Source organism: Taeniopygia guttata, chromosome 6 (genome assembly GCF_048771995.1).
Source record: "Taeniopygia guttata chromosome 6, bTaeGut7.mat, whole genome shotgun sequence".
NCBI lineage: Eukaryota > Metazoa > Chordata > Aves > Passeriformes > Estrildidae > Taeniopygia > Taeniopygia guttata.
Window position 1 is genome coordinate 28,863,296 of NC_133031.1, and position 16,310 is coordinate 28,879,605.

General features: G+C 39.0%; 1 protein-coding gene across 1 annotated transcript; it reads right to left on the reverse strand.

The window, feature by feature from the left end:
* Positions 1-896: 896 nt before the first annotated feature.
* On the reverse strand, positions 897-16,098 carry DCLRE1A (DNA cross-link repair 1A). The gene is made up of 9 exons (XM_030276449.4): positions 14,840-16,098; positions 11,869-13,326; positions 10,395-10,528; positions 9,685-9,803; positions 8,005-8,148; positions 6,976-7,121; positions 5,853-6,007; positions 2,287-2,428; positions 897-1,671 (listed from the first exon to the last, which is right to left on the reverse strand). The coding sequence occupies exons 1-9, from the start codon at positions 15,252-15,254 to the stop codon at positions 1,505-1,507; spliced, it is 2,880 nt and encodes a 959-aa protein (XP_030132309.4). The 5' UTR covers positions 15,255-16,098; the 3' UTR covers positions 897-1,504.
* Between the last annotated feature and the right edge of the window lie 212 nt (positions 16,099-16,310).

A 16,310-nucleotide genomic window follows, 5' to 3' on the forward strand; every position in this document is an offset into this window, starting at 1 on the left:
TCATTCAGGTTTGGTACTTGCAAAAGTCATAGAAGATACTTCTTCATGCACCTTCAAAAAGGAGTGGAATCCCAGGAATGAGCACTCCAGTCCAAGAGAGTTACTGTTCTTGTGACAGCCAGCTAGCACTATGCATGATATAAAACAAAAACTTCAGATTCCTTTAAATGCTTAATGTAAACTGAAGAAGCATTTAACAATGCCTTATGTCAGTGAAATACTCATTCACAATTCTTTTAGTACAAAGAATCCTTTTGCCATCAGTTCCTCAGTTATTTCTCTCACAAGACAAATAAAACAAGTGACTTCATATTACAGAGCTTGTCACTCAGAGACAAGGATCTGTTTATACTTGCATTGATCATTAAAAAAATGGTTTTACAACATAAAATAGCATTGAGGATTTCAGGCAAGCTACTCCAAGGAGCTGGAGAATGATTCTTTACATGTGATTCCATCCTGGAACTTTGGAACAGTTTTTATTTTAGTGATTAAAATTTTACTAGTGTGCCTGCTTGTACCCACTTACCTCAGTACATAAACACCAGGCAGATGCAAAAAAAGCAGCACTGGATCTGGTAGGAATCAGGGCAAAAAATGCAAAGTGAAATTTACCTTTCTGCTGCCAGTGCTAGTATTTGCCTTTCTTGTTTTTCCAGAATTCAGGTGACAAACCTGTATATAAACAACCCTGCAAAGCCCAATGGAGATTACACAGTGAGGAACCACTTCTGTGCTTTGAACACCTGATGAGAACTGGCACTACAGAGGACACAAGAGCAACTTTATCCAAACATACAGAGCACATTCACCAAAGACAGTGCAGACAGGTTGTTCAGGTTAGCAACTCTGGCACTGAAAGGAAATGTATTTTGCTCAGAAAGAACACATGGGCATAAGATACATTCTTTATTTTAAAAAACATCACTTAAACAAAGCAAAAAATCTTGAGCAGAATGTAGAAGTGTAAACAATTGTAAACAATTGTCTAAAGTACATATGCTGCAGGAGCACAAGTCAATACTGTCTCACAAGGCAAGTTTTTTTTAACAAGATTTAAATCATAATAGTCAGTTCTGCCTCATGAAATGAGCTTCTCTGAAGCCTGAGTTGACAGCATGTGACACAAGCTTAGCATTGTTTCATTTATTACAATAACTTATTTTCAGAAATTATCCTGGAGACTGTTTAATCCCCAGCACTATACATCTGAGCATCTCCACAACCTGAGGAAAATTAAGAACAGGGGAAAAGGAGTAAGATGAAAAGAACCTAAAATATGAACTTGCCAAAATGGTATTTAATGGGGAAAAAAATAGTAGCAGATACACAAGAAAGCAAGGTGCTTTTTTTTTTTTCTTTTCCCAAATTTATCTTTCTTCAAAGAATGGCAGTATAGTCCTCCCTAAAGAAAGCTTAATGGAAAAGGGAGATAAATAAAAACCACAGGAACTCAATTCCCATTCCAGCCTACTTCCTTCGAAATATACATCCTTCCTTATATTTATTTATGCCTATTGCCCTCGGTCATCCAGTCTCTAAAATGCATTTCCATCAAGCTTCTGTCTCTCCAGTCACCAACATTGACAGTGGGGATGATTTTCTGTGGCTTCAACCACTGAACAAAACGCTTCATTTCCAGGTAACTGCTGTGTTCACTGTAAGGAATCCCTGAAATGAAAACAAATCACAGCCATCTGTCAGGACACTGAGCTTCATCCAAGCCTTCCAGCTAAGAAATACTGTAAATAAAAGGTTTTTTTTCAATTCCTGTTTGGGATCTAACATTTATTGCTAAGGTAAAATACCTCCCCCACTCCAATTTTCCCTTCTAGGAAAATTACCTTGCATTAAGTCACCAAGTCATTCACTAAGCAACATCAAAGACCTGGTTAAAGGAATGTTAAGGGTTTTAGCTCCACCCACCAATAAGAACTGAGAGGAAGACACACTCAGAAACAATTAAGACACAGAAAGAAATCTTGGCTCTGGAACTACACTGCCACCAGCATCAGTCAGGCCAAGACTCCACCCTTGAAGTCTCTACCTGTATCAGGTGAAAGTCTTTATTTGCATGACAAGGACAAGTACAAAATATATGTAAAAATCTGCAATTATGGTGTTTTCAATTGCTCATTTCACAGATCTCTCCTGAAGAGATCTGTTCAGTTTCTCAATGAGTTACCAGAAAAAGCAGCAGTCAAAAATCAGAAGGAGTTTCCAAAATAAAAATAGGAAAAGCATCCACACAAAGCCAAATGCACTGAATCTTTGCCACTCTTATACCATATATAGTGATTTTTCCTCTTGTCTGAGGCTTGATAGCCTCCAGAGAACAGCAGGAATCAGAGTAGGTCCACCCCGTAGGTTTGAAAGCCAGAACTTGATCAAAATTCTCAGAAAACTTATTCAAGTGATCTTGTAATCCCTGTGGAAAAAAAATAGCATATACTTAATCCCATTAAATAGCTAATTAGACTGAAGTTTGGCCATTTCATGATGGAGAGGACTCAGACTTCATTCTATTTTCATGTGCTGGTATTTTTTAATGTTAATGATTATTTACGTTGCAGTTATTAATGAAAAATATTGACATTTGCAAAACAACTTGTCTCTTAGGATCTCAATTTCTTTATCTGAATTAGGTACATATGAACAGCTGTGCATTACAGATTAGAACACATAAGGAATAACCACACCTTCTTATAAATCTTCCTCCACAAATCATTCATTTCCTCCTCTAAACTAGAGGCCAGCAGCTGAGTGGAGATAGAAGATGGTGAAATGCTGATTCAAAATCATCTGGTTAATTTGCAGTGCCACAGAGGTTCTGACCTCTGCTTATGCCCAGAAATAACCAGATTTAATTAACCTACCCCAAAAAACTTACAGCAAACTAGTGCAAGAGCTAAGTATTGCTCTGAGCATTAAACCATGTTTTACCACCTCTCCAAGACAGGAAGGAAACCATCTCTCATCTTCTCACTCTAAAAATTACCTTGAAAAAGTTTCCAAGTATGTACAATCCTATGCCTGCATAAAGTGAAGTCAGTATTGCTTCAAGTTAAAAATAGAAAATCAATTTCATATGTCCTGTATAAAATAGGGAAATTCCTAATCTGAAAGTCCTACAAGGTTACAGAACTCAAAATCAAACTTTATATTAGCAGGCGAGAGAGGAATATAAAATAAAGGCTGATTAAAAAGGAGGGTAGAGTGAGATAGAAAATTATCTGACCTCTTAGACACTCAGCAACTATAAAACAGGGCAGCAGAAAGCTGCCACATTTAACAACACCTTCAGTACAATGTCCAGTAGCAACACACAGAATCCATCAAACCTTCAGTACAATGTCCAGTAGCAACACACAGAATCCATCAAACCAGGTACATAAAACAATTTTTAAAAACCCTACCAGAAAAGACATTTAATTCAGCGACAGAAATTATGGCTCACTGCTGACTTTGAATACACTGTGAATGTTCAGTCCTCACTTGATTAAAGGTATAACTGTAGCAGTCTAATTCTCCTACACACTTCATTTTGGGAGTATTAACATAGATTAAGGTAATTATTCACATATTTTCTCCCCTTGCTCTAATGAAATCTACATATAGTACTTCAAATGCAATGATTATTATACTAACAATGCTAATCCGCTTTTGAATTTTGTTATAAACCAAGTGTGCAACATTCACATTAAGGATGCAATTTCAAGCTTATAAAAAAAACTATTCATGCATTTCAATCACAAGCACTTCTGAAAGTTTCACCTCAATGCCAGCACAGGGCCTCGCTGAGTTAAACTACATGAAAGAGTCACAGACCCACAGAACTCAGTTCCCTGGAAATTTTCCACCAACCACATAGTCAAGTTAGGCAAAAGCCTCAATTTTTGAGTTACAAAAAAATTGTTTGTTGCAAAAGAACCATGCATGCATTTTGGAAAAGATGGCCTCTTTCCCCAAAACAAATTACTACAGTGTTTGCTCATAACAAGTCCATTTTAAATACACATTCCAATTTCTTTGTTTATTGCTTTAGCCAGCACAGCTCTAAACCTTCACCCTTTTGAATGGAAAATGTATTTCACTGCTACACCACCTCCTTCAATCACCATGACAGCCTGATATTCAGAGTGTCACTAAAGTCAGCAGTGCACACAAACAGATTCCATAAGTTAGAAAATGACTCAAACATGATTAAATATTTAATTTACCACCAGCCCTAACACTACTTAAACTCATCTGGCTTATTCAAGAACAGACATTAGTCAGTACATACAGCAATCCTTGCATTTTACTGCAGTGAAGTACCACATCTCTGAGTGGGTTTTTTTTTAATATTTCTTAATATATCTCAAATCCAAAAGTAAGATAAATGATCATATGAACTCATCTTCTAGCATTTAAAATTCTCCACGTTACTGACAGTACATTCCACCCAGGCACTCCTCTGGCTGCAGCCTCCTTGGCAGCTTGGCACTCTGAAGTGTCCCCTGCATGCCCAGCTCACACAGCATCACTCAGGATGGCACTCAGCCCTGAGGGCACAGCCCAGCACAGAGGGCCCTGCTGTCAGACCAGCACTCTGACTCACTAGATCATTGTGCCTTCCATCGTTCCTGGCCCTTCTCAGGATCCAGGCATGGCTTTTGTCACACAGATTTGTCTAGAGACTGCCATCTCAGAGGTGAGATCCTGCCTGACACAACTGCCTCCCTCGGGGAAGTAACCTGCCCTTCAGGGTTCCTTCACCCACTGAAAGTCCAGCTGTGTGAGTATCAGCAACCCACAAATCCGCAGAAGAAACCAAAATAAATTCCTGTTTAAGACAGCACAACAAACTAAAAATAGATCCATACATATTTCCATTACTCATTTTCTGCTCCACCACAGAAAACATCATGGAACAAAGTTAAAGCATTAAGATACTAAGCTCCATCTCCTGCAGCTCCATCCAAACCATATAGCCTTTTTTACTCCTTTTTAGGTCAACTCTGACCTTGACTAGTCCTGCAGCTAAATACCATGTTGGTCTGAAGGATTTGCTTGAGATGGCACAGCAGGCCTGAAGCAAAACAGGAAAATTAATCCAAGCCTGAAAGGCATAAACAGCCACTTTTTTTCTTCTTTCTTCCAGGTTACTTTAATTTAGAGCCTGCTGCTTTACCTTACTGCCCTTCAGTATTTTGTCTATTTAGAACAACCTTTCCAAACACGTTCCTTTAATCTAGAGCCTGCTGCTTTACCTTACTGCCCTTCAGTATTTTGTCTATTTACAATAACCTTTCGAAACTAAGAAATGCCCAGAAAAAATGCTCAACAACAACTCAGGGTCTCAAATCTCAGCTGAATGTGCATTTGAAATCGACTTCGATGAAATCATGTTTTAAAATTAACTGGTTACCTGCTTTTGTGACAAATACTAGAGAATTGGTAGTTGGCCATGTTCATGGACTGCCTCAAAACAGAGGCTCACAGGCAGAAAATCTTTAGACTTTTCCTACACTGGACCAGGTAAAAGGCTGAAAACAGGAAATCCATGTCACAATATATTAATTGCTAAGAGGACAGATCAGGCAGTCATTACATAAATCTACTTCAAAAAGGCCTGCAAAGAGCAGATCTTTGAACAAGCCTCACCTTATCTTGTGCAAGTACCACATCATGTTTGGAGAAGTTATTAATGTTTAATTGCATTTCATTTTCAATGTATTGCTACATGTCAAAGCCCCACTAAATAAATATAATCTGACAAGAAGTTAAAAAGCACAAAACACAGCACGAGTTGGGAAGAGCCAAGAGAATTTTACTAGCACGTTCATCAACAGTCCATTTTCTGAACTTACCTTAAAATTAATTTGCATCATGGGAAGAACATGAAGCAAAGTACCCTTCCAGTCCATACTGATGAGGGAATTGACAGCTGCTGACTCCAAGCACTGCAGGGTTTTGTACTTGTCACGGGACACACTTGCCTTTGAGCCCAGAACTTCAGCAATGGCTTTAGGATTCATTAGGAAGAAATCAGATAAAGAAAATTATAAGAGTTCTTTTTTTGGCTCGTTTTGGACATAGTCCTGATTATTGTACGAGATAATTTTTACTATTAGAAAAGAAATCCATATCCAACAGGATACAGTGTTTTGTATTCTAACATTAAGAAGAGAATCCTATAATGTAGGGGACAAAGGTTTTTAACACCTTTGTCCCCTACATTTTAACAGCAGAATTTTGTATGACAATTGGAAAAAGAAGGAAAAGTATCTTGATAAATTCTAACTCACAGTTCTTTGGTAGACTGTTACTGAGGTGAACTGGTATTTATTCCAAAGATGCCAGAAATGTGCAGTTTTTGGAATATGTGACAAAGAGCCCACATTGAAGACAGACTAAATCTCAGTAAGAGTAAGTCTTGTATTGATGATTTTAAATTTGCACAAATGGTGCACATCTGCCTGCTCTGAAGCAGAAATTTGGGCAATCAGTTGGTTCCTGCTGCTGTAACTGAGTGAAGCATAGCACACAAGATCTTCACTTAGTTGGAAAAGATATATAATATAAACTGGAAGGAAAAACTCAAAATAGAAGTCTAAGAATAACATCTCTTTAATGTTTCTTGAAATTATTAACAATAAAAATGTCATAAAGACCTCATTTGTTTATTTTTTAATTGCCCTTAGCAATTTTCTCACCACAATCAAAGAGATTCATACAGTTAGTGTATAAACTGGCCACATGTATATGCAATGCGGGGGGAAGGTTGTAAACGTGGTAGAACACTATTTCTTTGAGAAAGTTAAAACTTATTGATTAGAAAACTTTAAAAAGAGCAGGAGGATTATTAAGTACGTTTAATTTACACAATATCTGAACACTCAGACTAAACAGCCTTTTATATCTTCAAGAAACCCATCTTGTAAAACTAAATTAGATATTAATTATTTTAACCACTACACTTCTTTTACATACCTAAGAAAACTTTTTCTTTTCCAATGGAGTAAGTGCCACAGACAACCAGAGTCCGTGGGTTTAAAGTCACTGTCTCAAAGGCAATGTTGACAGCAAACTGGATAACCTCTTGTTGTGAAGGAAAAGTGTACTCAGGGCTACAGTATCTGGGGCATAAAACCAAAATATATCACTTTGTTACAAAAGACATCTGAAATTACCATGAAGGCCCTCAAAACTCCATGTACACAGGAAGTGAAAAAGACATTACTCCTCTATATAATTGCAGTCTATTAGAAGCACTGAGGCGCCCAGATGAAATTGTTTCAACAAAAATCACACGGAGCATATCAGTGCTTTCTCTACAACTATTCACTCTCTGGTACTGAATTCTACATTTTCTTCTTCATAAATACCAAATGCTCTTGCCAGCTAGATATTTCTATCATGTCCTGATTATATCCTTGTATCTTCTTTTTGTCATACACAAACCATAATATAAGTCATTACTCATTCACAGAAACATATGGAACAGAAATTAAATCTGCAGCTGGGCATTAGTCATGATTCACACAAAAACAATTTTTTATAAATGAATCAGAGAAAGTCTAATGAACAGCCCCAAAACTAATCCAGCCTTTTGGCATTCTTTCACCTTTGAATTCCTTCACACTTCTTTTTATAATAGAGTTGACTCCATGGGAAACTAGTGTTCCATAAACCTCTTGTTTTAAAGCTGAACACCTGATGTACGAGTTTTGACACCCTGAATTTAATACCACTTACAAATAATATGGGATCTGAGAAAATACTTCAGCATCTTTTCCACCACCCACTTTCGTTCTCTAATGTAACAGCCTAATCAATGAACAAGCTACACATACATGTACTTTTAATAAATCTCTGCTTTTACTCAACACTAAATAGAGCTAAAAAGTGTTATCACAGCAATGTCAGTCACACTTACATGTATTTGGCTCATATAAAGCCTTATTAAACTGAAAAGACAAAGAATAAATTAAAAGAAAAATCTATTTCCAGACAACTTACGTGGTATCAAGGTACAGGGTGTGGATTTGTTGGCCCATCAGAGCAGGGTAGCGCTCCATGGAAGGGTCTGCTCTGAAATCCCCTGTGTGCAGAATAACAGCCCCACTTGGCAGGTAGAAAAGGATCATTGCTGCACCTGGGCAACTGAAACAAACAAAAAAACCCACACACAAATGATGTCAACTCTCTATACTGATAAACTACTTTAAGAGAAAGATCATCCTTTGGTAGTAGAAACATGTGCAGAATAGCATTATAGATCATTGCTACTATGCAGATTATTTTAGCTAGAAATTCCTGATTTCTAAAGAAATTCTGCAGCTACACACAAGCTTGAGTACACACAAGGAATTCTATGGCCACATACATGCTTGAGATCTCACCTGAGATGGAAGGAAGAAACAAAAAACCCACAGCAACAGTAAAGCAATCAAACATGAATTGCCTTTTTGGGATGCCCCACCTTCTAGGCATGGCACAGATCCTGCCTCAGCTGCAATCATTCTGTTATTTAATTCAAAGGGGAAAGAGCACACCAAAGAGAAGCAGCATTCTTGCTCAAGAGAAACAGAACTGTATTGCTGCAGATTCATCTTCCTTCCTGCAGGACTTACTGGAGCATTTTCTTTTAAATTCTATTTGCAGATTTTAAATGTTGTTCTAGATCCAGAAGTCCCTGGTTAGAAATACAACTCCCTTACTGGTGACAGTGAATCCATTGTCCCTTCTGCAGTTGCTTGCCAAAGCTTTCTGAAGGGCAAGACTGGAAAACCTGAGTGGGGGTGTTTTAGATATCAGTCACCTGCAAAGGGTAAATGAAATCTCAAAAAAATGAAAAACTGGCATGAAACGAAATCAAGAGGACAGAACTGGTGAACTCTTCAAGAAGCTGAACTTTGTAGCTAAGGTATGTACAGCTTGTAATTGGAGCAGAGAATCAGAAGGACAAAGAGGAGAAATAAGAAGCATACAAATTGTATCAGCAACAAGGCTTCCTTCATTCCTAGAGAGGGTTCTCAGATGACTTACTGGAATTTTGTCTCTCCAAGTATAAATAAATCCTACACTAAGCAATGTTCAAACCAGCTGTGGCACAGTCCTGCGTTTCAATGTATGTACTGCAGGGAAAGGAGTCTCCCTCCAGCCCATGACCAAAAGAAGTACCAGGAGGCAGAGCAACAAGAGCACAGGACTGGAAGTCAGGTGCTACTGAACATTAAATCCAGCATTACCACACAGTGCCAGTCCAACAGACAAAATCTCACCCTTTAACACCAAATTAAGCAGAAATCTTGTCCAGATTTCAGCAGCCTTTACTTTAAAGCCCAATTTTCAAAATGTTAGCTAGATTATGTCACTCACAGAATCCAAAGTACCACATTTTTCTTTAGCTCAAGATTTCCCTATCATCAGTTCAAGCTACAGAAACCTGATGTATCTAGTAGTCAAATCTACTAGGTTCCCAACTAGACACCAAAATCAGGAAGTGTTCAAACCACTAGAAAATCATTCAACCTCTCAAACAAAAATTATGGAGCTACATGTCATTAACACAATGTAGACAAAAAAAAGTTAAATTAAATTAAAAAAAACCAAACTGTTTCATTTTTGAAGATAACAGCTACTTCAAAAGCAAACTACCTGTAAGAAATTTTCCACAGGAAATGCAGAGATACCTACTGATTGGCATCGAGCAACAGCACCTTGATCCCATTGACCACACACTGCGTGTCCATGGGCAGCACGTGGACATACTGCTCCTGGACTCGGAGCTTGCTCTTCACCAGATTGCCAGTTACCTGCAACACAGACAGGATTTAAAACAGGAACAAAGTCTAAAAGAAGCACTGTTTGTTTTAGAAACAAAAGCTCTCAAAGCCAGACTGGCTTACAGAGAAACCATAAGGCCATGGGCACACACACACAAAAAAAAGCTACAATGCCAAGTTGCAAAACCAGAAATTTCGAATGTATTATTATGGGGGAAAAAAAACCCAGAAAAGGTAAGCGCTGCAACAGGTTGCAAAGAGACATAGTAAAATCTGGCCAATGTTCAAAATTTGACTTACAAAAAGACTCCCCACAGTCTGATCTAACTTTGAAGGTAGACCCACACTGTGCAGGAGATTGGTCTATGTGACATCTAGAGATCCTTTTTAAACATGATTCTTTTCTTGGTATCTAGGGAGGGTAGTTTCACTAATCGTCTTGATCAATCAAATCAAGGTAAGGATTTCTCACAAACAAAATGCACTTTCCCCTGTACATATCCACTGACCCAATTAAGGACCCTAACCACTGATCTTCTATTTACTTCCATCAGTACAAAAGTGAGTACAGCTGCATATAGATATAATGGTATCTATAGAGCATATATAGAAAAGCCTTACCTTATTACAGTAGATTGGAAACCTGAAGTTTTTTGTTAGTCCATTGTAGTGATCAGAGTGAAAATGAGTAAGGAAATAAGCTGTGCAGCCTTCAATTTCTCCATACTGGAAGGCATCGACTGTAAAACCAGTTCCTACAGCAAAGAGGGAAGAGAATCCAGCCAGTAAACATGCATAGTTCAGAACAAATTTCTTATCAGATATTGCTTTTGGGGTTTTTTTTCCCTTCTTCCCAATTAAAAGGTAATAGTTACTTTGCATACAATTGAAGGAGCCATTTAAAGATTAACATGTTTTGTGTATCAGTCAACAGTTGCAAAAAGATATTTTCACTTACTACAATAAAAGTTTCACAAATTGCTCACAAACACACTTTCAAAGGCCTCCCAAATATGTTGTTCAGCTGCCCTCTAATAGAGATGGCAACTGGTTAAGCAAATAAAACACATTTATCTGCATTCAAGTGGTATTCTTGGAACTTCACATAGCTTGAAATCTAATACTAATATTTTAACACTAAACAGGGAGCTGCAGCTTAATGGAATTGCATATTGCAATCCAACTGCAATTATTCAATTATTCTAAATTTAATATTTCTCTTAAACCATGCAATAACATAATTATTAAGCAAGCAACCCGGGGTTTTCAAATCTCCCTGCTGAGATGAAATCTGCCTGACTTCCCATTGTATGCTTTCAGTGTTCATATAAAGATGTTGCATAAAGACAGATGTAGAGAAGACAACCCTTCTCTCTGCAAATACTTCTTTTAAATGCAAACATACTGATAAACAGTCCTTTTCCATTGGGTTATACCTTCTTAAAACCAAACAGTGCACAGAACTAATTCAGCTGGTGGCACTCATATTTTTCATTTTATATTACACAAATTTCCCAGATCTTCTAGGAGAACTAGAAGAAGTTCCACTTAATTGAGGCTAGAACGTCAAGTCAAAAAACCATAGCAGTGTGATCTAAGTAAAAATCCTAAACAAAAATCCCTCAAGTGTTTGAGAGGTACCAGACTCAAAACTAACTTTAGTGGTGTGAGCATCTGAAGCTTTTTAAGATGCTGAACTATCACCCTTTAGTTTACCTAATTGCTTGAGGAGACACTAAGAAATTCTTGGCTGTTTTCTTAACTAAACTCTTCTGCTCAGTTTTCTTTGTTTTCATAGCTGAAATAAATCATATTCCTAATACTACTGAAGCTCAAATGCAAAACGAAACTCAATTCATTTACCTTAGTGTTAAGGAGATTATTGCTATTGGCAACACTATTTTCAGGCACAATTGAAGCAGTGCAAAAAACTAATTTCAGGAATTAGGACCATGTATTGACCAGATATATTTAAAAAATAATTTAAGAAAATAGTCATCAAGAATAAAAATACTGAAGTCCAAAATCAGGACAAAACCACAACACTCCAGCCAAATATAAATTAACCTCTATGAAAAACCAAGTTACCTCTCACCTGGTATTTTCTTGTAGAAGGGGCAGTGTTTTCTTCTTGGCTCTTCACCTGTAGTAGGTAATTCTTTAAATTTCTTCCTCCACCTTCGTTGGCCACCAGAACGTACATCTGCAACGGCTTCATTTTTACTTGAACTTTCTGTAACTGCTTCCACATCTCCCACAGAACCCTCAGCCTTCCTTTTTTGCTGTCTAGGCCTCTTTCCATTAGGAGATACTGAATCTGGTATCTGCTTTTTGTCATTCAAACACATCTCTCCTTTACATTCCTCCTTTGCTTTGGGTTTTAACCCAAAGAAAACACCAATGTCCATTTGTTTAAGTTCTTTGGCAGGACTGGATTTAGTGTTCATAGCTGCTAATGAAAGAGATGGCACTGATTTAGAAGAGATAGGGCTGGGAAAGCACACAGCAGCTGTACTACAATTTCCTTTTTTCTCCACTGCTGTCTGCAAACTCTTCTGCTGAACTGTTTTTCCAATTGCACTGGCAGTCATTTTATCTGTACGAGTTAAAATGTTACTTGGCTCCCTCAAAGCATTACTCTTCTGTGTCAGAAGAGAGCCAGCATCTCTTCTGTCTAGCAGTGATGACATCCCAGTAAAACTCACATATGCAGAATCCAGAGCACCAACATCTTCTGACTCTGTGGTTCCTGCTTTGGCAGCAGAGGAAATCAATTCTGGCTGTTCAGCCTCCTTGGAACTACAATAAAAAGAGGACCCACCATCTAGATGGTTCAGTGTATTTTCTTTCTCACAGAGGGTTTTTCTAGTTATGAAATTTTTCTTTTTTTCATGCTCATACTGAGGCTTCCTCTCTAAGAGAAGTCCATCAAATGTTTTAAACACCACAGAATTGGAGTCTTCTTCTGAGTTCTGCACTTCGAATAATTTATTCTGTGATACTTTCTCCTCTACTTCTTCTTCACTTTCCTCAAATGTACTTAGTGGTGAGTAAGAAATTTCACAGTCATTGAAGTCCACTCCTGACTGCAGCAGACCTGGCTGACTTGTATCCTTCTCCATACACAGATGTTTTCCTGTTTCACTTTCTTGAGAGGATGCAAAATCAAAAAATTCAAATTCACAATGATTATCTGCCCTCTGTGGAAAATGAAGTGTCTGTTGAGGTTTTTCAACATCTGAAAAAAAGGAACTACTTCCACTAATTATATTTAGAGACTTCACTTGTGGTGAATTCCGTACCATTGATGCACAGTCATCATTTGGGGCGTGCTTTATTTCAGTAGAGGGTTTCTCATTCCCTGAGGTTTCCTCTGCATAACTTGGGGAACAGCTGGGCTTTGCAGCAGTAGAACATGTCATCTTCATCTCCACAGTGGTTCCCAAAGGGTTTACAAGATACTCCCCTGCCCTGTTTGCTGCAAGCAGAAAATGGCTGTAACGCTTGTAGTGAGATGGAATGGTGGAGGTGCACTGTAAACCATCAGGACACTCTATGGGAAGAGGCAACAAAGGAGCAATGTTAATACATTTGCAAGTATAATTGGCACAGTTAAAATAAAAATTTAGGAGCTTTTCCTTGTAAATACAGCTGCTGGAGGACAGAAGGCACAAGTAAAAAGTAATTTTCAAGCTACCAAGGTCTCTTGCTCTGAGCTGAGCAATGAGAAGCTTCCACCCTAAAAACAAACAGTTGCTGCTCATACAGCACTATGCCTGAATTATAGAGCCCATTAACAGGAACACTTGACCCTGTTTCAATGTTGTGCTCCTGTAACCACATGGCTTCTGGTCCAGAATTGTCTCACATTCAAGCAACAAGCTCGGAGAAATAGCACCAGAAAGAGCCAGTACACTTCAAATATAAGTAACAAACAAATTTCTGAATTAACCTGAAATTCCATTTTAAATTGCCTGATATTACACACTAAGAAAAAAAAGAAAAAAGTTGTGCATTTACCTATAAGAAGAAAACATTCAGCATTGTGGTAATAGGGAAAAAAAATCCATACTACTTTCCTAGGCCTTTCCCAGTAACAAATTACCAGCCTAACTTTTCAGGCTTTTAAAGTGAATGCACAAACCCAACAGAAGGATTCTTCACCTGTTAATCGAGCGAGTAAGACAGAAATGAGGTGTTAAAACACCTGCCTTAAATTAAAAGCACTGCCAAAATCAGCATGTAAAGACTTACATTTCATTGTTCTGAAAAATAAACTCAAGGAAAGTTATCAAAATATAAAAAGGAGAATGGTTGCATTACCTAAAACAGCCTTTACTCACATTTCCTGACGGTATGCTTTCTGTTTTGCAAAAGTTATGCAAAAGTATTAAGCACATAAATTGGATACCTGAATCTGTTTAGCTATGGTATTTCCCCATGAAACTAGAATTTGGAGTGTGTCAGTTTTATTCCTCTTGTACAGAGCTCAAAAGAAAACGGTTGTCTTATTATACAGGGATATTAGTCTATTTCTATTTAAAATTTCTAAACCATAGTGGGCCACAAGTTAACATTTCAAGTATATTAGCATATTTCAGCTTCCAAATGTCCATAGACAACTGAATAAATCACATATCAACATGAATACAAGATAATAAAATCTATACTTAAGGAGATAGAGGCTTCATGTCAAAAGTAGCACCCTTGTGCCTGAAGGTTCTTTTCTGACACTGTCATTGTAACAAGTCTCATAATTTTAAATGTGCACCTTCGGTTTGTTCAATGAAATACTAAAACTTGATAAACAGCCATGAAACTTTCTCAGAGGTTTGAGATTAAATTTTGAAATGAGATTTTCATAGCAGATTTCCACATTTTTCACAAAGAAGCAAAAATTTAATATAAAAGTAGGACTGATCAGTAAAACATAACAAAACATGGTAAAAATCATACCAACTTCCATTTCAGATTTTGAGCTGAATAGAAAATATGAAGTTTACAGCAACATTTTGTGAGAAGTTTGTAAGTTTTCTCTGAAGGCTTTCTTCTTACTCTATTCATACCTTTTTCAATGGGTCCTGGAGTTTCCAAACATTCATAGACGTGCCACTGAGGTGTCTGGACCAGTAGCAAAGAGAAGGGCATCTGACAGCTGGGACAGAACCCATCGTGAATGGGCTTTGCATTTTGTGAGCTCTGTTCTGCCAGGCTACCCACACTTTCCTGGGAGGGCTCACTGCTGTCTTCTTTACATTGATCCACATCCTGACCTGGCCGTGAGCTCTGCTTGGTTTTCTGAGGTGTACCAGTTTTTTCTGTGGATTTCTTTTTCCTATTTCTTTTTCTTTTTGGCCTGCCTTTGTCAACACTTACTTCCTGCACAGGAGTAGAGATGCTCTGTGAATTACTCCGATGCTTTCGCTTCCTAATGGATTTGTACTCCCAAATGTCCTCTTCCAATACAGCATCTTCAGACATGTCAACACATGAAATATTCCCCTTTCTTTTAAGCAACAGTTCACAAACCTGCCTTTCCTCCTGCTAATATATTTTCTCTTCCCTCCACTCTTCACTATCTGAGGAAAAGCTCCAGAAGCCCATGTTAAAAAAGCAACGCTGGGCCACAAACCAAGCAGCAGTCCCTGATGGGACAGGAGCATGGTCGATCCTATCCCAAAAATAAATTCAGCGAGCGTGTCTTTGTAGATTTGCGATTTCTCCTGTTGCACAGGGCCCGAGTCTGCAAAGCCTTCCAGGGTGAGCCATTTCCTTCAGCTTCTCCCCGGCATCATAAGCGCCACCCGGCCTCGGTGGGGCAGGAAGATTTTAAAAATTCCTGCTCGAGCAGAAAAAAAATTAAAACAAAACGAGGAAGAATTCAGCTACGGGATCATCATCGGGGTGACCACCGGAGGAGCGTCCCTTCGGAGTGCCTGTGATGCTCCCCCAGAGGGTCCCGGTGCTGCTCCACGGTGTGTCCCAGTACCTCCGAATCCCCAGTGTCCGGGATGCTCGGTGGGATATCCCAGTGCCCGGAGTGCCCGGGATGCCGCCAGGGATGTCTCAGTGTCCCGGGATGTCCCTGGGATGTCCCGGAGTGGCCGGGATGCCGCCAGGGATGTCTCAGTGTCCCGGGATGTCCCTGGGATGTCCCGCAGTGGCCGGGATGCCGCCAGGGATGTCTCAGTGTCCCGGGATGTCCCAGGGATGTCCCGGTGCCCGGGATGCCGCCAGGGATGTCTCAGTGTCCCGGGATGTCCCAGGGATGTCCCGGCTCCGGCCGGTCCCGCCGCCTCCTCCGCCGTTTCCCGCCGTGGCCGCGCATTCGCTTCCGCAGGTTCGTCACCGCCGCTGTCGCTCAGTTTCACTTCTCTCACAAAGTGCCCCCCTAGAAGAGCCCAGATCCCACCCTTTAAATTACTGGACTCTGGTTTCGACTTTTTCCAGTGCTGCTCAATTTTTACATCTTAGAAACGGTAAAGCACCCGAGCGGGAAACACGGGCTGTGTCGAATCTGCTACGCGGGAATCTCCA

Excerpts from the sequence above, each read along its gene's own strand:
- DCLRE1A (XM_030276449.4), bottom strand. The coding sequence starts at position 15,254 with ATGTCTGAAGATGCTGTATTGGAAGAGGACATTTGGGAGTACAAATCC. Across the intron at positions 13,327-14,839 it reads TCCAGGACCCATTGAAAAAG|AGTGTCCTGATGGTTTACAG; the intron begins GTATGAATAGAG and ends CTCTTCCCATAG. Across the intron at positions 6,008-6,975 it reads AAAAGAAAAAGTTTTCTTAG|CCATTGCTGAAGTTCTGGGC; the intron begins GTATGTAAAAGA and ends TGAATCCTAAAG.